The following is a 21,495-nucleotide window of genomic DNA, read 5'->3' as shown; positions in this document are numbered from 1 at the left end:
CGCTGGCAACACAGCTTTCAGGACTGCAGAGAACTGTCAACCCCCTGACTATTCAGGCCCTAACCAATACTACATTGTTGTTTACTCCAACACTTGAACAGCTACCTTCCCACATATGATGTCACGGTGAGATCACTCATTTACCCTGCAGCCTTTGCTTTCATCCAGACAGGTAACAAGAACCTCAAACTTGTCAGATAATTTCAATCACTGAGGATCCTCAACTTTTACCTTCTCAACCTCCATATTGGCCTAACTCAGAGTCAAACCCTCCTCTCCCAATATTGGCCTAACTCAGAGTCACACCCTCCTCTCCCAATATTGGCCTAACTCAGAGTCAAACCTGTCTGTGCCCAATTACTGCCCAAATTTGAAGGCCTGACATCTAGAATTACTATAGAAATAAACTACAAAATACACAAAACTGATTGTGCTATAGGAGTAAGTAGGATACAAAAAACTGCTATTTCAGTGAAAACAGCAATTAAGTAAACATTTATAAAGCACCAGTTGTATTTTTAAGACATTCAAACTGCACTGCTTTAAAATTGAATAATTCACTATCTCATACAGTCCACTGCAATGCACCTGGTCCAGCTCTTTCTTTTGTCGAATCCTCTCTGTGTCAGCCTCATCAATAATTCGCAGCAGCTTTCGTTCTTCTGTTTCCTGGTTTTCAATGAAAATCCTGGTGTCCTGGGCCTGTTGTTTCATCTTCTGCAGTTCAACCTGCATTTAGGAAAGAAATAGCTCAAACTATGAGGTTGATCAATATTTTGAAAATTCACAGATCCTCCATGCAGTCTATTAGAACAGTAAATTTACAGCATGTCACAGAATTATTGAAGAAGGAGGCCAGCCAGCCTATTGTGTCTGTGCTGGGCCTCCAATGCGCATCAAGGTTTAGTACCATTTATCTGTCACCTCTCCATAATACAATGATAAATTATTGCAGCAACATCTTCAGACACAAAAATAAAACACTAGCTGGTATGCCACCACTAAATCTGCTCATGCCTTAAATATAACTTTTTTCCCAAATGGCGCAAGGAATGGCCAACGAAGTAACTCTACACATTACAATTTTCTTCTTTGTCAGCTAACATTTTCAAGCTGTATTTTTTTCCCTCTTAACTTAACAAAAAAAGGCAGGAATCAATCACACAGTCATTTATTTACTTCAGTTTAATTTTTTAATGTATTTTTCTATCTCATATTTTTATGAGGGTGGTAAATGTCAGTGCAGAACACCACCTCATTCTGGACATTCAGTATCAGCAGTAAAATTTCCTTTTTTTGATATGTATATATCATAAAATTAATATTCTTGCAAATAAAATCTTTGGAGAAAAGATGTTGAGGCACAGGGGTAGTGTCATGACACCAGGGCCAGAACTTCTAGGTTGTGAACTTGAGGACCATGGGAGGTGCATTCAAAACATGGTCAAATAGGTTAATTATCAAGCTGTAAATCATTCAAATACACCTGATGGCAGCTGGTAAGAGGGGGGATTTCCTGGTCAGTCATCCTGTAGAAGACAATGGCAATCCATTGCAGTAATTTGTCCATATGTATGGATTAATCCAATTGCCAGAAGTGAGAAAAGACTGGAGAAAAGACAGACAGACAATCTTAGGGTTGGCAACATATGATGACAGAATAATTACACATACAAGAAGGCAATTAAGCCCACCATGTCCATGCTGACTCTCTTCAAAATCAACAAAACTAGACCCACTCACCCTCCTTCTCTCTTTTCAGATGCTTATCCAGTTCCCTGCTGAAATTCTCTAGCGTATGTGTCTCTCTCAGGTAGAGTATGACAAATGTATGGAAACACAAAGCTGGAGCGGTGTAGGCCATTCGAGACTGCTCCACCATTTGGTAAGATCATGGCTGATGTGATAACTCCAAGATGCCTTTAGAGAGAGGTGGGCAATGCAGGGGTTACAGTGTGTCATTTCCCCCTCCAACTCCATTTTGATTTAGCTCCACTTCTCCCTCACTTTTGATGGTTTTCATTACCCATACTGGGCTTTGCATGCAACATTACATGGGGGATTTATTGGTGGTGGTTAATGGTTATAAAAGGTCATGGTGATTTGGTATTGGGAAAGCATTTTGTTTGTGTTCAATAAAAAAAAGTATAAATCAGACTTAAAGGACTCTTGAGGTGCAGCAGTAGTGTCCCTATCTCAGAAACAGGAGGCCCCTGTTCAAGTCCCAACAGTGCCAGAGGTGCGTGTAATAACATCTATGAATGGGTTATGTTAAACAAAAGCAAAGCCAAAGGGCTCATGTGGCGTAGTGGTAATGTCCCTACCTCTAAGTTTGGAAGCCCAAATTCAAGTTTCACTTGCTCTAAAGGTATGCAATACCATCTATAAACAAGTAGATTAGAAAACAAGGCAGATCCAGGAGGCCCTTCCTATGCAGTAGTAGTGTCCCTAACTCTAAGCCAGGAGACCCAGGTCCAAACCCCACTTTCTCCAGAAGTATGCAACAACATCAACTTTGAACAGGTTGAAGTGAAAATATCAATGAAGCAGATCCAATACTCTCAATATCTTTAGAAACAGGTGGGAGCCACAGGAAGTACATGTTTTATTTTCCCCACCAACTCCATTTTAATTTAGCCTCTTCCTGCTCACTTTGCCCAGAATGGAATTTGTGTCTAACTATTTAACTGGCCACATGGGCCATTTACTGGTGGTAGTTAATGGCTAAAAAGAATTTTTAGAAGTCATAATGATTTGGTAATGGAATAACTATTCAGTTGTGTGTGATAGCATTTCAGATATTAAAAAAATGTGGACCCAGGGGTAGGAGACTGTCGAACTGTTTGTATCAAGCTGGGACTAGTCTATATACACCACAAGTAATGGCTCTATTTTGGTGTTCAAGAATAAATGATGCTCATTTCCAGTCAGGCTTTCTGAATTATTGCAGCTGATCTGATTGTGGTCTCTAATTTTCTATCTACCCCCATTATCCTTTGACTCCCTTATCAGTGATGGACTGGTTCGACTGAAGGATCTGTTTCTGTGCTATATGACTGTGAGAATGGTTTCTCTCCATTGGTGCCATCTAGAATATTTAAGATTGTTGAATACATTATGAAATCTGCTCTCAATCTTCTCTTCTCCAACAGGAACAATTCAATGTACTCACAACTGAATTCCCTCATTCCCAGGAGCATTCTTGTAAATCTTTGCTGCACCCTCTCTTCACATCCTTCCAAAAATATGATGTCATGGACACAACATTTGAGTTGGGGCTAAACCAGAGTTTTATAATGAATCAACTAGTTATTTTGTTCTCTATGCCTTGACTTATAAAACTTGAGAACCCACATGTCTTTCTAACCATTTCCTCTAACTCCCCTGCAACTTGCAACAATTTCTGTACATCTCCCCAAGGTCTTTCTACTGCACCAGAAATCTGCTTGTGATTTTATGCTGCCTCTCCTCATCCCTTATACTGAAATGTACCTCTACATACTTAAATTGTTATATGTCCTCCCATTCCACCAGCCAGCCTTTTTAAAATCTAGTCTAAAATTTCGCTGTACCCTCACATTTCACTTCTGACATGTGGTGCTATGCTAAAGATAATCTTCATTTGAGCTCTCTATTTCTGATTAATTGTGAACTCGTCCAATTAGGATCGTGGTCAATTTTGTACAACACACCTACTTGGTACTGGGTTCAGATGCCGAGTCCCTTTTACAGGGACTTATAAACAGCAGAGAGAAGTCCAGCAAAATTTCAAGTGGAATCAAATGCAGGTCCAAGCGGGAAAAGACAAGGGTGTCACCATTGTCTGTGAGACATTTGAAGATTTAATTTTCACGTACAGAATCATTTGCTCTCTGAAGTTTTCAGTTTCCCTCATCAGCTATAAAATGTATCATTCACTTCCTTTCAGCCATGATCCGATGTATCATCATTTACTGGGGAGTTACTGAAGCTTATCTGAGTATAAGTTAGGTCAACACAGTAACAGGAAGATGAATTATCCATTTTGCTAATTGTGACCTATTCTCAGTTCAAACCAGCATTAAAGCAAAGTAAGTCTTAACTGTACTTGCATCGGGTTATAAAATCCAGGTTAGCTTCATTGATCACAAAAGAAGCTTTCAAATGAATATTTTTCTTTTGATAATTGAAAATAATTGTTGTCTACATCTGTTGCACTATTGGCTTTTAATTCAGACATTTAATGTTGAAATGCATATGCCACTACTAACGAAATTCTGAATAATTGTATTGACAATAGTTTTGAACAGAATTGTACTCCCTTTTCTTTGCTCCTGAACTGTACAATGTACAACATAAAGAAAGAGTTATGTTTATATGGCACCTTTCATGACATACAGACACCTCAAAGCAACTCTCAGCTAGACGATATCATTTGAAGTACAGTAATGGGTGCAATGTTTGAAACATAGCAGTCATTTATGCACGGCAAATCCCTACAAACAATGTTATCATGGTCAGTCAATCTGTTTTAATAGGATTTTAATGAGAGATAAATATTGGCCAGGACATGGAGGATAAATCCCCAGCAATTATTCAAAGTAGTGCTGCAAAATCCATTCTTCCACCCAGAGTGATTACTCAGTTTAATAACTCTTTCAAAAGCTAGCACCTCCGTCAGTGATTCATTCAGCTTTGAACTGTTATGTTAATCTAGATTTTATGGTCAATTCTCTGCAGCGGGGCTCGAACCCACAATATTCTGACTGCTGGCCAAGCCATGGCAAGTAGCAGTCAAAAGGTACTGATTGGAGAATGCAAACCAAACATGAGCATAGAAATTATTTTCTCAAATCTGCAGCATGCTGCAATAGACTCTTGTCAAGTAGAGACTGAGTGAGTGCAGCAGTGAATTAGGGCACAAGGAGGACCAGCAGTGTGGCAAATCGTCAAGCTGCTGGAAAATGAAGTCTGACATTTGTGAAGAAGGCCTGACTGAATCAGGACTTATTTTTCCTTTAGGCATCTCTCCATTGTAGAGTGAATTGGAGTAAGGACTGCACACAGAAAAGTTGATGGAATGCATGATCATTGTCACAAAAGAATATATTGGCATTTTGTCAGTCTTAACAACCTCTGTGCTGGCTGTAATGGAAAGGCACTGGGAGAAAGGAGGACTTGCATTTATATTTAGTTTTATCACAGCACAGAACAGTGTCTTCGATATACAGATTGCTTTGAAGTGTAGCAACCACTGTTATGCAGAACAATGTGACAGTGGCTGTGCTCACAGACAATTTATTTTGGAGGGAGGGCAGGACAGGAGGGTGAGTAACAGTTTACAGCAGTTCTTAAATTGTGGTTCATAGACCAGGGTACTTACTCCTGGTGGTTGAAAATACAAATGACTAAGTGCAATGCAACAGATGAGGCCAGATGTGACTTGGCCATGAGCCCAGACCAATGATAGCACTATCTCAGCAGGTCTTTGTTTTCAGAAGTGCAGTGAATTATTGACTTTGCATGATATACATCTTTACGTGATTATATGTTGTTATTTTTGTGATCTACTTGTCCATCTCTCAATACTTATTTGGACAAGATTAAGAAGCGTCATGGGTTGAAATATCTCTTATTGATATTTTAATGGTCTGTAAGGATGACCCCTTTATAAGACTGTAGGAACAGCGGTTTCTGTCAAAGGAGGATGTGTGAATGTAGTTTATTTGGTTTCTGTCAGCAGTTGTACATTTGCCGTTGTTACTTTATGGCTCATTAGTATGTACATTGTGCAAACTGGGTGATTGAGCATGGAAGAGGTCTGTTTGGGCCTTGAGTTGGTACAATTTGACATGGGGGTCCCTGGAGCCAGAGGGGTGATGGGTGAATAACTGGGTGAGGCTAGAGGGCCTAAAGTCAGCTATTATAACTTGGTCAAAGTCATGGAGATTTGAGGTTGGGTCTTCTAACTAGCTAACCTCAGCATGCATCTAGCCCTGTCATCAGCGATTACAGTTAAGACACAGTTGGCTTTCTTTCTGATTTGAACTGAGAGTAGGCCACAGTTGGCAGAACGGATCATTTATCTTCCTGCTTCTTTCTTAATCAAACCTCTGCTCCAAGGTCAGCAGATCCAATTCCATTCTATATTCACCCTTTTCCACAGCAAACATTGTGGAAATCTAGGTACTGAATACAAAGGCAGGTTCAGCAGGTCAGTAAATTTCCTGAGCTGAACCACCCACCTCAGCAGTCAACATGTGGCCCTTGATGTCCACAGATCTAATAATCTCTGTCTCCATTAACAATGACTGACAGTATACGCAGCACTTATCAACACATTCTCAAGTAAAATTAGGGATAGGTAATGAGTTTTGCTTCTTTCCAGCAACCCTCAAATCCCAAGAATAATTTCATTAAAAATTCCAAAGATTTACATTCCTTTTGAATAAAAAGAAATCATGAGTAACAAGCCTACCACTACAATGCTGTATGACTAAACCTTGATGCTGCGGAGTATTAACATGGTGAACATAGATTGCTGCTCAGGGCAGTTAAAAATATTCCCAGACAGAAAGTAGTATCATGAATGATATCACATTGATCTACAGACTACAGGTATCATCAAAATAAACTTCACAGTGAGTGTCAGTCAGTGAAATACAGAGCTACAATAGCTAGATCTAACTTTTGAAGGCACCACTACCAGCCTTTTGTCACCTTGTGGAATAAATAATTACAGAGTACATTTTATCATAATGTACCAACACATTTAAATATGAACCTTAACATGGAACAGCGCTGCCACTTCTGAATCATTCACCACCAACATCTAGGAGTCACCATTGATAGAAAATTCAACCAGACATGTCAAAAACTACACACACAGGAACTGTTCGGAGGTCAGGAATTCAGATACATATAACTCCCCAGAGTCTATCTACTATCTACAAGGCACAAGTCAGAAGTGTGATGGAATACTCCCCACTTGCCTGGCCAAGTGCAATTCCAACAACACTCAAGAGGCTTGACACCATCCAAGGCAAAGCAACCCACTTGACTGGCACCCCATCTATATTTATTTCCTTGACCATCAGTGCACAGTTACAACAGTGTGCACCATAAACAAGATGAACCGCAGCAATTCACAAGACCTCTTTCAAAAGCACCTTCCAAACCTGCAAATAAAACCCCAAAGAATTGCAGATGCTGGAAATCAGAAACAAAAGCAGAAATTGCTGGAAAAACTCAGCAGGTCTGGCTGCAACTGCAAAGTACAGTTAATGCTTCAGGTCCAGTGACACTTCTTCGGAACTGATCACAGATAACAAAAGGTTGGCATATACACTGAAGATAAGGTGGTGGTAGGGGGAAGAAGGAAATGATGGGGTAAAGATGGAGTTGGAACCCAGAGAGAGGAAATCAGTTGGATGGACAAAGGAACAGATGAAGGGCTTTTGCCCGAAATGTCGATTTTGTTGCTCCTTGGATGCTGCCTGAACTGCTGTGCTCTTCCAGCACCACTAATCCAGAAAAAGGAATAGTTACAGGTCAGCCTGGGAGAATCAATAGCTGCTAATGGAGACTATTAGTGGCTGACAATAGATTGTTTGTGGTAGCAGCCCTTGTGGAAATTGAGGTACTGTTTTTCCAGTTTATGTTAAGCTTTGTGAGAGCTCGACAGTAATCCTGAGACAGAGACGTTGGCCATAGAACACAGTGGTGGTTGAAATAGCAGGCAACTGGAAGCTCATGGTTATTTCTGCAGCCAGAACATAGTCTGCATTTTGTCTTCCCAACGTGGAGCAGACCACATTGTGAGCAGAGACTAGAATGAGTGAAGTGCAGGTAAATCGCTGCTTCACCTGGAAGGTGTGTTTGGGGCACTGGACAGTGAGGAGGGAGGAGGTAAATAGGCAGGTATAACATCTTCTCCAGTTGCATGAAAAGATGCCAAGGGGTTGTGAGGAGATGTTGGAAATTGAGTAGGAGTGAATGAAGATGACCTGGAGAGAACAGTTACAGGCCAAGGCTGACAAATGAAGGGGAGGGGAATATGTGCCTGGTTTCCAAAGCTGCAACTTTACCACCTGAAGGAACACAGGCAGCAGACACATGGAAACACCTGTTGTGCTGCCTGTAAGCTCCTTTCCAAGTTACACACAATCCTGGCTTGGAACTGTATCGCTATATCTTCACTATTGTGGGTTCAAGAAGCTGTAACTCCTTTCCTAACAGCACTGTGGGTGCACCCAGAGATGGACAGCAGTAGTTTAAGATGATGGCTCTCCTGCACCTTTTCAAAGATAACTAAGGATTGCAAAAATGTTCACATCCAATAAATAGGTTTATAAAAATGTACAACATCAGATTGCAATGTCAAAGCAAAAAATCTTTGCCTCTTCCTAATGTAACAAGCCAAAGCTCAGCAAATTAGCAATAAGGGTCCTAAGAGTGCTGACAATAAAACTCCCATAATGGTGGTCATTACTGGCCCCAGGGACCTCATTATTGTCCTTGTCGAGTCACATAAACCATTAATGACTTTAATAACCAATCACAGAACAGTGAAGTTAATATTTCAGTGCACTATATTTTATGTTATTCAATAACTCCCTGTAGATACGATTCAAACTATCAGAACATTGAGTAATCTATCCAAGCTTCCACCTGTAATTTAATGAAAGCAAACAGAAAATAAAAGTATTTTCTCTCAATCAATAATATCTAATTAAAATATCAGCAGCAGCTGCTTACAGCCTGTGAAAAGTGTGTTTTCCTGCTGAAGGAGGTGGTGAGACATTGGAACACAGGTCAGATTCTGCTCTTTGACCACTTTTGTTTCTCTAAGAGAGAAGCTACAATCTACATTAGGCAGAAGACATTGTGATGATGACCTCTACTTCCACATCATTTAAAACTGTTCGCTCCTATTGGCGTAAAACAAGCACACACTGCCGGATTAAATGCATTGAGGTAATGAAAATTCTAAATGTTGCCAACATGTATAGTTGGTAACAAGAGCTAAAGAAGCATTATTTCAGTAAAATTCTGACAATGATACCTTTAGCGTATCCTTCTCCTTCTCCATGCGCTGATATTCGAGGTGTTGCTTCACTAGTGCAGCTTCTTTTGCACAGATCTCATCCTTCAGCTGGTCGATGTGGTGGTTCATGATCTTCAGCTTACGTTTCATTTCAGCTATCTCATCCTTAAAAGGCAAAATTGTAAATATGAATAAAAGCAGTCCTAAATGCATTGTTAAATTATAAAAGACAGATAAAAATGTCTTCGTCTTCCAACAAAGAACACATTCATTCTCCCTTACAAATTTCTCTTCACCTTTCCTGATGATGCCAGCTGTACGATCGGGCACTCTCTCTTGCCTCAATGATGTAGCCACAATTTATATGCAAGGCTACAGACAAATGGTGGTGGAATGACAGTGAACAAGCATTAAAGGCCAATCTTTTCTTCACCTATCATACACATACACATAATACTACCAGCGAATGCAGCCAGGAGACTTGTTTTCATTATTATTAACCTTTGGACAGTGAAGCCGATTGCAATGTACCTGCCCACTCTAGCCGAGGCCAGGATCAGAACTAGAACCTTGTTAACCTACTTGTCATAGTTTCTCACAGAATAATGCCAGGACTTCAGGGGAGAGCCTATAGGGTGGAAGATGAGATGAATCTTAACTTTTCCAATTATTGTCTAGCTCAGTAATGGTCACTGTTGAACCAGAAATTATTCACAATCATGGCTTCCAAAATCATCAGTACCTCTCAAGTGTGTGATAATTTTGCATTTTCAACAAATCATTTTTTCTCAGGTAGGATCCGATATTAGAAATTCCTTGACCTAACGAAGTGGCAAAAATTCCCACAAGTCCCACCCTTGAACAGGTCAGTTTTGATTTTCAGTGGGGCACACCTGGAGACAGCCTGGGCTTCGTGCATGCACAGCACATAGAGAAGGCTGGTCAGTTACATGGTGAGCTGTCTCCATTTAAATCTCAGATTACTATCTGTCCTGTCTGGAGCCCAGAACCGCAGGGTGGACCTGGTCCGTTTCAGTGAATTGGTTTTGGATAGTTGATGTTTCCCTCTGGAGAGCTAGAATACAACCCTTGGCATGGTCCAGGTGGGGGAAGTCATGGAGGTTAGGTGCCCTTAGGGTGAGTTCCCTTAGTGAGATTGGTCAGTTATCCTTTGGTATTGTTAAAAGTAGACAAGAATGTGTCTAAAATATACATAAACCCATTGGAGTTGTCAAACTTCCAAAGACTGTCAAATGGTTGAGAGATTTATAATAAGCCTAAAGATTTCCATTTGTTAGATTAGTGCTACTGACTGATTTCACAAGGATTAATTATTACAGTGGGATAACGGCCTGCCATCTCAACATGATCAGCAGCTACATGTGTTTTTGGACTCTGATGTGGAACTGTGAATTCCAGTGCTTCTTGCACATGAGTTAAATATTTGTTTATGCAAGGCTTTATTGAAGTAAAGGAATCTAAATGTAATAATGTAGCAAATGGACTGAAATCTACATCACACTGTTAGAACGTTATTCAATAGAACTTTTCTTGTTTCTTATCTGCGCATGGATCTTCCCATGATGCATGTGACACGAGTTGGCAGAGGGCAAACAGTGCTGGGTGTGAGGGAGACATGAGTGTGCAGGAAATGGCATATAAGTGGAAGGGTGGTGCCTACAGGAGCAAGAGGTGGCATGAAGTCCCATAGAGAGTTTGTAGAAGGGCATAAACTGGCATGGATGGGTCATGGCAGTGTGTTTGGGCTAGATGCTGTGAGGTGTGTGGAGTACGTGTTTGGTTTTATTTGCTTTTTGTTGAAGTGCTACTCCATACCAATACAGAGAAACCTGGCATCGAACCCACAGCCGAAGCCAGCAGCCTCTGCTCTTACTGCAGTGTCATGTGGTCCATAACTGAGTCATAGATTCATAGAGTTATACAGTACAAAAACAGACTCTTCGGTTCAACTCGTCCATGCCAACCAGATATCATAAATTAATCAAGTCCCATTTGCCAACATGTGGCCCATATCTCTCTAAACTCTTCCTATTGATGTATACATCCAGATGCCTTTTACATGCCATAAAATTGTACCAGCCTCCACCACTTCCGCTGGCAGCTCATTCCCTACACACACCACCTCTGCAAGAAACAGTTGCCCCTTAGGTCCCTTTTAAATCGTTTCCATTTCACCTTAAACCTGTGCCCTCTAGTTTTGGACTCCCCTCTCCCTGGGGAAAAGGCTTTTCATCCTATCCATGCCCCTCATGATTTTATAAACTCCTATAAGGTCATCCCTCAACCTCCAACTCTCCAGGGAAAGTAGCCCCAGCCTATTCAGTCTCTCCCTGTAGCTCAAACCTTCCAACTCTGGCAACATTCTTGTAAATCTTTTCTGAACCCTTTTAAGTTTAACAATATCTTTCCTATAGCAGGGAAACAGGAATGACACAGTATTCAAAAGTGGCCTTACCAATGTCCTGCACAGCTGTAACAGGACTTCCCAACTGCTATATTCAATGCACTGACCAATAAAGACAAGTGTACCAACCATCTTCTTCACTATCCTACCAACCGGTGACTCCATTTTCTAGGAATTATAAACCCGTCAGAGAATCCTACCAACTCCAAATGAAAGCTAGGGAAGGTGCTGGATAGAAAGGGTAAAGTGTCTGTCAGCCTTTTCAGCATCCTTTAGCAGGCTGGAGAATATGATTATTAAAATCAGCTTTGTTTTTTTAATTGCATTTCAGTGTTAATGCTGAAAATGTGACCCGCACACTGACATCCAATCAAACTTGATGAATAGATTGCATTCTTTTTTGTAATAGAATCATCTGAATGTCGTTATAATGAAAGCAGGTTGTTTTGTGAATAAAATGAGTCCTGATGGGTGTGAAATTCAGTTTCTAATTGTCCATTATGAACTGCAATCTAAAGCTGTTTGCTTGGTTCCTAGAACCTACACTGACTAATTAAAAAAATTAACTACATGATCTAAACGAGATTTCAATTGGCCTCAACAACCTCAGACTTGGGCAGAGATGAAAGGTCAGCTCCCAAGTGCTTGCTCGTGTCCCTTAACCCAAAGAAACATATTAATTGATACCAAGCGAGGTCAAGATTGAACTCAGTCGGGTTATCTTCCCAGGTAAAACAGCTGCTGACTTTTCCTGCTTAAGTCACAAATGAAGAATGAGAACTGAACAGAGGTGCTTTGTCAACTCACTCAGCTGGACCTGGAGTTTACCCAACGCTTTAAACTGAGATTTACATGAGGCAACAAATTAAAACCAGTCATCCTTTCTTTTAACCATTCTTGGGGAAAAAGAAACTTTGCAACTTTAAAATGTTACTTTAAATCAATTTTTAAAAATTGATGTTTATAACACTTGTGGTGTTCATCAGGCCCACAATATGTTCTCAGAATGTTTTGGTTTGGTAATCGCATTACCGGAATTCTAACTTGTGAATCCAGTCATTATGATAGACTGCAGGTATGGATGAGCTGTCAAAGGTTGTTGCTGACACAAAGGACACGGCACCACCCTTGCAGTGAAACCACCGGCTGTGCTAAGTACAACCTGAAAATAGCAGTATGGTGCAGTGACGTACTTCTGACCTTTCAGTTTAGCAAAATCGGTGACAAAGCTACAATTCCCAGTTACATCACAACACCCATGGTGTGGAAAAGTAGATGATGCTGCTGGAGGCGTTTATTGTCAGCGTGGAGAGAAGTGTAGGATGGCCGTTTCAACTGATCCAACTCGGAGATATTTCAAATGCCAGCCAGCAGGAACTGACATTCAGTGACAAAACAATTCCACAGTGCCCACTTAAAAAAGTTCACAAGGGTATTCTGGAGAAGAAACCGTTTTTTAAACACGACAAAGGGTTACATTCAACAACATTTTTAATAGCCTTTTCTTTAACTACAACCCATTAACAAAATCTTGCTGAAATAGAATTCACCTTTTTTTTAAAAAAGTTCCTTCAGATTGAGGAAGAATTGCTTCTGTTCCAGTTCAACAGGCTCTGCAATGGCTTTTAAATCTAAAGCTCAAATCTGCATTGGGAGAAAGGTGTTGCTGGAAGAGTTGATGGTCGGGCTTGTTGGAAGTTTCTGTGCTTGGCTTTGGCTCTCCATGGTCCTGATGAAATCTCTCAATGTGTTTGATATCTTCCTGAGTAAGGTCCTCACCTACCAACCCAGATACATCGTATCATCCTTCGTCATTTCCGCCACCTCCAAACAGACTCCACCACCAACGATATATTTCCCTCCCTTCCCCTATCAGCGTTCCAGAAGGACCACTCCCTCTACGACTCCCTCATCAGGTCCACACCCCCACCAACCCAACCTCCACTCCCGGCACCTTCCCCTGCAACCGCAAGAAATGCAAAACTTGCGCCCACACCTCTCCCCTTACTTCCCTCTAAGGCCGAGGAGAAATTTCAAGGGCTTATGCCCGAAATGTCGAATCTCCTGTTCCTTGGATGCTGCCTGACCTGCTACGCTTTTCCAGCAACACATTTTTCAGCGTCTTCCCGAGTGAGCCTTCTTCACTTTGGTCTTGGACAGGCTAGTATTTCCCATGAGTTGGCAATATATTTGACCTCTTCTGGATGTTCTGAGAACATCCTTAAAAACTGTCATCCTTGGACTCTTCTGCTACCACCAAGGTTTGAGTAGGACAGTTGTTTTGGAACTCAGGTATCAGGCATATGAAATATCGAAACACTGAAAGTAGGAGCAACAGTGGGCCAACTGGCTATTTGACCCTGTTCTGTCACTCAAGATGATCACAGTTGATCATCCAACTTTGTACCTAGTTCCCACTTTCTCCCCATATTCTTTGATCCCTTTAGCTGGAAGAACTACATCTAATTCCTTCTTGAAAACATTCAATGTTGTGGCCTCAACCACTTTGTGTGGCAGAGAATTTCCACAGAATCACCACTCTCTGGATGAATGAATTTCTCCTCATCTCAGTACTAAATGATGTACCCTACATTCTTAAACTCTGACCCCTGGTATTGGATGCCATAATAATCAGGAACATCCTTCCTACATTTACCCTAGTTTATTCTTTAGAGGTTTCAATGAAATTCCTCTGTCATTCTTCTAAACTCCAGTGAACATAGTTCTAAGCAACCAGTCTCTTCAACCTGTCCCATCAACCCAGGAGTTAGTCTGGGAAACCTTTGTCACACTCTCTCCACAGACAGGATATTGTTCCTCTGGTGAGGAGACTAAAACTGTACACAATACTCCAGGAGTGGCCTCGCCTAGGGCCTGTACAATTGCAGAAAGACATGTCTGTTCTTTCAGTTGAATCCTCTTGCTGTGAAGGCCAGCATACCATTTGTTGGCCTTCTTCACTGCCTGCTGCACTTGTAATATGCTCTGCGAAACAATATGACTCGGCTGGCAGAGCTGATTTTGAAAGATTAGTGACTCAATGCTCAGAATTGGCACAGCTGTTAGATTCCCTTCCTTGTCACTGGATTTGCAGATTGTGCAAAGACACTGTTTGAGATGCCTGGTGTAGATTGTCTAGTGACTTCAGGAAATAAATTGAAAAACATGTCCATTTGGTTATGCAAGAATAAGGTTTCTTGAGCATTAGATGATAAGTTTTGTATCTCAGAGTTCCCATGTACAAAACCCTCCTTTAATTCATAGAGACAGATAAAGATCCAATGCCAGTCTTTGATCTGTCTTCCTATATCACCATGAATTTATGAAGGGAGCAACTTAAAGGTAATCCACCTGTGGCAATTACCTTTTCTGGGCAGTATCCCAATTACAAATTAACTGTTTTTCTTTACATCTGAATTTCAGACAGCAATTCAGTTCTGTGGAAACTGAGAGTTATGTTCATTATCGTGCACCAGCATATGCTTATTTGCATTAAAAATAGATGGTTGGCATGCTTGAGAGTAGCTATTGTTGATCGGTTGTGCATTAGTTCATTGCAGCTCTGAGTGTAAGCTTCTGTCTGCTATTTCAATTCAAAGAAATGTAAGTAGGTAAAAGCAGGACCTTTCCACTCTACAATCCAGAATGTTAATCAGGTGAAAGGGGTCAGGAAGAATGTGATTCCTGTGCTTCACCCTGAAGCTTGAATGAGGCGTTTATCCAACATTGAAAGCAGCACAAGAAAATTAGGTTGTTTGTTTATGCTCAGCCAGAACTCTGATCTTCATCCAGTTGCAAGAAACTCAATTGCCTTTCCATGGGAAAGAAATGATGAGAATGATTTCTTTGATGATTTCAATGGCTCTTTATAACATGATATTACTTCATGCTCACTAGAGTTAGTCCAGATCTTGGTGTGGTACCGATATTTAGCCAATAAATTATAATGACTATTTTTGACAAGGGTTAAACCAGCCAGAAGTCACTATCACTGGGCTAGTTCTTAATCCCCCAAAACATGCAACTCTCTAAGGATGGTGCAGCTTCCAGTCTGTGCAGTAGGAAAGCAGGAATGGCAAATGTGTCTGAGCTGTTGAGACCAAGAAACTAAAACAATTGTAGTATAGAAGTTTTTCCCCTTTCCTGTTCTCCTATCAGCTAAACTGTGTGGTTTTTTACCCTGCAATATGGAAGAAGGCCATTCGGCCCATCAAGTCCACATCAACCCTCTGAAGTGCATTCCACCCAGAGTCACCCCGTCCCTGTATTCCTACATTTCCCATGGGCTTAACACCCACCTTGCATATCCCCTGGAAACTTTGGGCAATTTAGCATGGCGAATCCACCTAACCTGCACATCTTTGGACTGTGGGAAGCACCCAGAGGAAACCCAAGCAGACACGGGGGAGAATGTGCAAACTCCATACAGACAGTTGCCCAAGGCTGGAATTGAAACCGGGTCCCTGGCGCTGTGAGGGAAGAAGGTACCTTTCCCAAGTTCCAAACATATTGTCATTACTTCATCATTTGCAAGGAAGAGGGTCAGAAATAGAAGTCCAAGTTCTCTGATTATGTGCCAACTATTTTAGTTGTCACCTGGGAGAAGCTGACCTTAAGTGAAGTGGAGCTACATGTCTATTCTGCAGCATGGTAAAACGTGACACTAGATTGAGGAGGTATATTTACAAAATTTTATATTTTCAACTTGATAAGATCTACACCAGACAATTCCAACCCCAGCAAAAGACCCAACCATTATTCTCTGATCATTGCCAAGTCCCCCACTATTGTCATCTTGGTCATTACCAACCAGAAGCTCATGAGTATCAGCATCCTGGCAGCAAGTGCAGTGTAACTACAATCACAAGGAGTACCTCACATTTCTGAACCCCTCCAAAACCACTCCTGCCCCTAGCCCCAAGTCAGCAGTGTGATAAAACACTCAGCATTTCCCTGGAGATGGCATCCACAACAAACAAAAAGTGTGGTGTCATCCGTAACATAGCAGTCCTCTGATTAACACATTTGTTCCTTGTCAACTCCGATATTGTTCATTGTCAGTGCATTTCAATTCCACTGTGCACCATCAAGAGGATGCACTGTCGGAACCTGTGAAGTTATCTTCAATCCTCATTCATGACACCTATCACCAAGAAAGTTGAAGGCAGCAATGTCTTTGGAGCACCTTTCCCTATACAGTCTGTTCCAAGTTATAAACATATTGTCATTGCTTCATCATTGCTGGGTCAAAATCCTGGAGATTCCTCCCACACGCTAATATGAGAGATATCAATACAAAGGCTCCAGTGACTTGAGGAGAAGGACAAATACCCAACTTTCAATAACAATTTGGTATGTGTAATAATTGAACTCACCACGTACAATGAATAGTTTTTCTTCCAAAGGAAATATGCTAAAGCAATGGATTGGAAGAAGGGGTGTCCTTACCTGAGCTTCAATCAAGTTCTTGCTGTAAAGGTTTCTGTCAGATCGCACAGCCTCGTAAAGGTTCTGCTGCTGTTTCAGCTTACTGTCAGCCTCTGAGATTTTCTTCTTGAATTCGAAATTCTGCATCTCATACACCTTAATGTCTTCCATATACTGAAGAACCTGTGGAAGAAACATTATTTCTCATTTAGAGTCCTATAAGTTGTTTACAATATTAGATAAGGGATTTGACACTTTAAAAAAAACAGTTGCTTCTTGCAAGTTCAAATATGGAAGCACATTGAGAGACTAATACCACTAATAGGATATTTTACATGTATTTCTTTCCAACTTTTAAGTGCATCAAACCTTTTAGTCACTTTTTGTACTTAGCCCAGACAGTTAGCCCTCTCATCAGCTTATGTTATTTACAGGGTAAGGCTCCTTTGAGTCCTTTTGCAACAACATGATTTTTTGAAAATTGCGTTTTAACAGGTCAGGCTCATATTTTCCAATTTCTACACCAATCACCATTATATCTGAGTACAGCTCAAAACCTAGTGTGAATTAGAGCTGAAATGAGGGAAATCTAGCACTGTGAGCACTTAGAACCAAGATGGACCAAACACATTTCACTGAGTACAGTCAGTAACTGGGAAAAGGAGAGAATTTCAGACTCTCAGTCCAGGCTTTATTTCTGTCAGATTGCACCTTTATGAGAGTTGAAAAACTGTCAATGAATTTCCTTACATTAATTAATGGATCTCACAACATTTTATTTTATTTAACAAGCTTCAGCTTCATTATTTGTGGAGTATAGGGGCACCAACCATCGCAGATAACAAAATACAGGGATACAGCACCAATGTTACCCTCCTTAATATCACAAAAGACTGCACGATCAGACCAGATGATTCACTGAGGAAAAGAAACACTTGTGACCAAACTCACAAGTGTGTGATCAGCATGCATCAAATCAACGAATAATAAGGATTAAGTGTATATCAGTTAGGCTCAGCTTAATTGTTTACACAGATGAAAAGCCATTACTTAACTCCCAACTACATAACAGTAAGTGCAGTTTTATACAAGTGTGATATCTATAGCTATCAGGTTTAAATGCTTGGATTTCAAAACAGCAGCAAATATATGTTGTTTAAATTTGTGAGTGTTTTATTTCAGAACAATTACCTAATCCATTAAATATCAGAAAGTAGCTGACTGTAAAGCTTTGGAATATTAATGGAAATCATTTACTAGACTGGTTTATGACAGGTAGAGTAAACATTGAACCCAATAGCTTGTATTCAGATCAGAATACACAGTGATGGATATTAGGCTAGGAAAACCAAAAATTGAAAATTGAACGCAGAAACGAGACCCTCTCTTCTCAAACAGCTTCTTTTTTGAGCAGGTTGTAGAAAAACCTGTCTCCTCTATCGAAAGGTTTAATTTACAAAATATCTAAACGGGCGTGTCTGGTTACAAACCTGCAGGTTTTTAAAAGCTGAGAATGATCAAGCTCTCACCTTTGTGAGTAAGTCTGTAAGATAGAGCAGCAGAAATAAGCCATTCAGCCCATTGAGTTTACTCTGCCATCCAATGAGCTCGTAGTTGATCTGCTAATCCTCAATTCCATTTTCCTGCCTTGTCCCAATACCCCTTAATTCCCTTAATGATTAAAAACGTACCTATCTCAGCCTTGAAAATACTTAATGACAGCCTCGATAGTCTTCTGTGGTAAAGAATTCCACAGAATCACAACAATCTGACAGAAAAAAATCCTCCTCATCTCTGTCTTAAATATGTGACCCCTTATTTCTGAGATTATGACCTCTGGTCTGAGACTCACCGACCAGAGGTTTCTGTATCTACCCTGTCAAATTCCCTAAGAGTCTCATCTATTTCAATAAGGTCAGGTCACCTCTTATTATTTCAAATTCCAGTGAATTCAGGCCCAGCCTACTCAATCTCTGTTCATAAGACTGTACCTCCTTACCCAGTATCAGGCTAGTGAACCTTGCCTAGCCTGCCTCTAACACCAGAATATTGTTCCTTAAATAAGGGGCCCAAAAATGTTCACACTATTCTAGCTGTGGTCAGACTAGTGCCCTGTACAGTTTCAACAAAACCTTCCTACTTTTATACTCCATTCCTATTGGAATAAATGTCAATATCCTATTGGCCTTCCCTGTTGCCTGCTGAATTTGGACACTAGCTTTTTCTGTTTCATGAGCAGGAGTCCCAAATCCCTCTATTCTGTAGCCTTCTGCAATCTTTCTCCATTTAAATAATACTCAACTCCTCTATTCTTCCAAAGTGCATAACCTGACATTGTATTCCATCTGCTGAAAATGTGTTGCTGGAAAAGCGCAGCAGGTCAGGCAGCATCCAAAGAGCAGGAGAATCGACGTTTCGGGCATAAGCCCTTCTTCAGGAATGAGGAAAGTATGTCCAGCAGGCTTAGATAAAAGATAAATTGTATTCCATCTGCCAATTTTTTTGCATACTTGCTTGACCTGGCTATATCCATTTGCAGACTCTTTGTGTCATCCTCATCATTTGGCCTTCCCACCTATTATGTCGTCTGCAAACTTGGCCAGGGTACATTCACTTTCCTCATCCAAGTCGTTAACATATATTATAAATAACTGTGGCTCCAGCACAGATTCCTGTGGTACTCCACTACTTACATCCTGAAAATGCCTCGTTATCCCAACTCTCTGTCTTCAATCCGTTAGCCAATCCTTTATCCATGCAAATGTACTACCACCAATATCATGGACTCATCTTATGAAATAGTCTAACATGTGGTATCCTAACAAATACTTCCCATTTATCTATCCTGCTTGTAACCTCTTCAAAACATTCTAGCAAATTTGTCAGGCACGGTATTCTCTTCACGAAGCCATTCTGATTCTGCTTCATCATATTAAATATTTCTAAATGCTCTGCTATTACATCCATCATAATGTCCTTCACTTTCCCATGCACAGACATGAAGTTAACTGGCCTAAAATTATCTTTCTTTTTGTCCCTTCTCCTTTTTAAACAAAGATTATACATTGACAATTTTCCAATCCTCTGGGACTTCTCCAGAATAGATTACTACCGTACATCTACTATGTCTGTAGCTACTTCCTTTAATATCCGAGCATGCATTCCATCAGTTCCAGAGTACTTACTGGTATTTAACACCATCAGTTTCCCTATCATTTTTTTTCCCAATGGAAGTAATTGTATACTTCCTCTCCACCTTATGCCATTTGATTATTTAGTATATTTGGAATGCTATCTGGCCAGGTGTTAGATTTGGAGGTAGGTGGGCACTTTGGTGGTATTGACCACAATTCAGTTATGTTTACTTTAGTGATGGAAAGGGATCAGTATGTACTGCAGGGAAAGAGTTATAGCTGGGGGAAAGGTAATTATGATGCAATTAGGCAAGATTTAGGATACATAGGATGGGGAAGGAGACTTCAGGGGATGGGCACAGCTGAAATTTGCAGCCAATTCAAGGAATAACTACTGCATTTCCTTGATAAGTATGCACCTATCAGGCAGAGAAGAAGTGGTCGAGTGAGGGAGCTGTGGTTTACTAAAGAAATTGAATCTCTTATCAAGAGGAAGAAGAAGGCTTATGCCCGGATAAGACGTGAAGGCTCAGTTAGGACACTTGACAGTTACAAGTTAGCCAGGATAGACCAAAAGAGAGATTAAAAGAGCCAGGAGGAGACACGAGAAGTCGTTGGCAGATAGGATCAAGGAAAACCCTAAGGCTTTCTATCGGTATAACAGGAATAAAAGAATGACTGGAGTAAGATTAGGGCCAATCAAGGACAGGAGTGGGAAGTTGTGCGTGGAGTCCAAGGAGATAGGAGAACAGCTAAATGAATATTTTTCATTGGTATTCACACTGGAAAAAGACAATGTTGTTGAGGAGAATACTGAAATACAGGCTGCTAGACTAGACGGGTTTGAGGTTCCCAAGGAAGAGGTGGAAGCAATTCTGGAAAGTGTGAAAATTGCTAAGTCTCCTGGGCCAGATGGGATTTATCTTAGGACTCTCTGGAAAGCCAGGGAGGAGATTACAGAGCCTTTGGCTTTGATCTTTATGTCTACAGGAATAGTGCCAGAAGACTGGAGGATAGCAAATGTTGTCCCCTTGTTCAAGAAGGGGTGTAGAGACAAACCTGGTAAATATAGACCAGTGAGCCTTACTTCGATCGTGGGTAAAGTGTTGGAAAAGATAGGATTTATAATCATCTAGAAAGGAGTAAATTTATTAGGTATAGCCAACACGGTTTTGTGAAGGATAGGTCATGCCTCACATGAGCTCTTTGAGAAGGTGACCAAATAGGTGGATGAGAATAAAGTGGTTGGTGTGGTGTATACAGATTTCAATAAGGCATTTAATTAAGTTCCCCACATTAGGTTATTGCACAACATATGAAGACGTAGGATTGAGGGTGATTTAATGGTTTGCATCAGAAATTGGCTGGCTGAAAGAAGGCAGAGGGTGGTGGTTGATGGGAAAGGTTTAACCTGGAGTTCAGTTCCTAGTGGTGTACTGCAAGGATCTGTTTGGGTCAATTTCTGTTTGTCATTTTTATAAATG

At 40.7% G+C, this 21,495-nt stretch overlaps 1 protein-coding gene across 1 annotated transcript in view; it reads right to left on the bottom strand.

The window, feature by feature from the left end:
- Positions 1-21,495, bottom strand: part of cfap58 (cilia and flagella associated protein 58) — a 206,828-nt gene that overhangs the window by 115,068 nt on the left and 70,265 nt on the right. Inside the window, exons 11-13 of the mRNA XM_060842287.1 lie at positions 16,899-17,060; positions 9,044-9,190; positions 589-729 (exon numbers count right to left, since the gene is read on the bottom strand). Of these exons, the coding sequence (XP_060698270.1) occupies positions 589-729; positions 9,044-9,190; positions 16,899-17,060 (450 nt within the window). The remainder of the gene's footprint in view (positions 1-588; positions 730-9,043; positions 9,191-16,898; positions 17,061-21,495) is intronic.

Source organism: Hemiscyllium ocellatum, chromosome 22, assembly GCF_020745735.1.
Source record: "Hemiscyllium ocellatum isolate sHemOce1 chromosome 22, sHemOce1.pat.X.cur, whole genome shotgun sequence".
In the NCBI taxonomy this organism is placed as follows: domain Eukaryota; kingdom Metazoa; phylum Chordata; class Chondrichthyes; order Orectolobiformes; family Hemiscylliidae; genus Hemiscyllium; species Hemiscyllium ocellatum.
The sequence above is the reverse complement of the archived record's forward strand: the minus strand, read 5'-3'. Positions and strand labels throughout refer to the sequence as shown.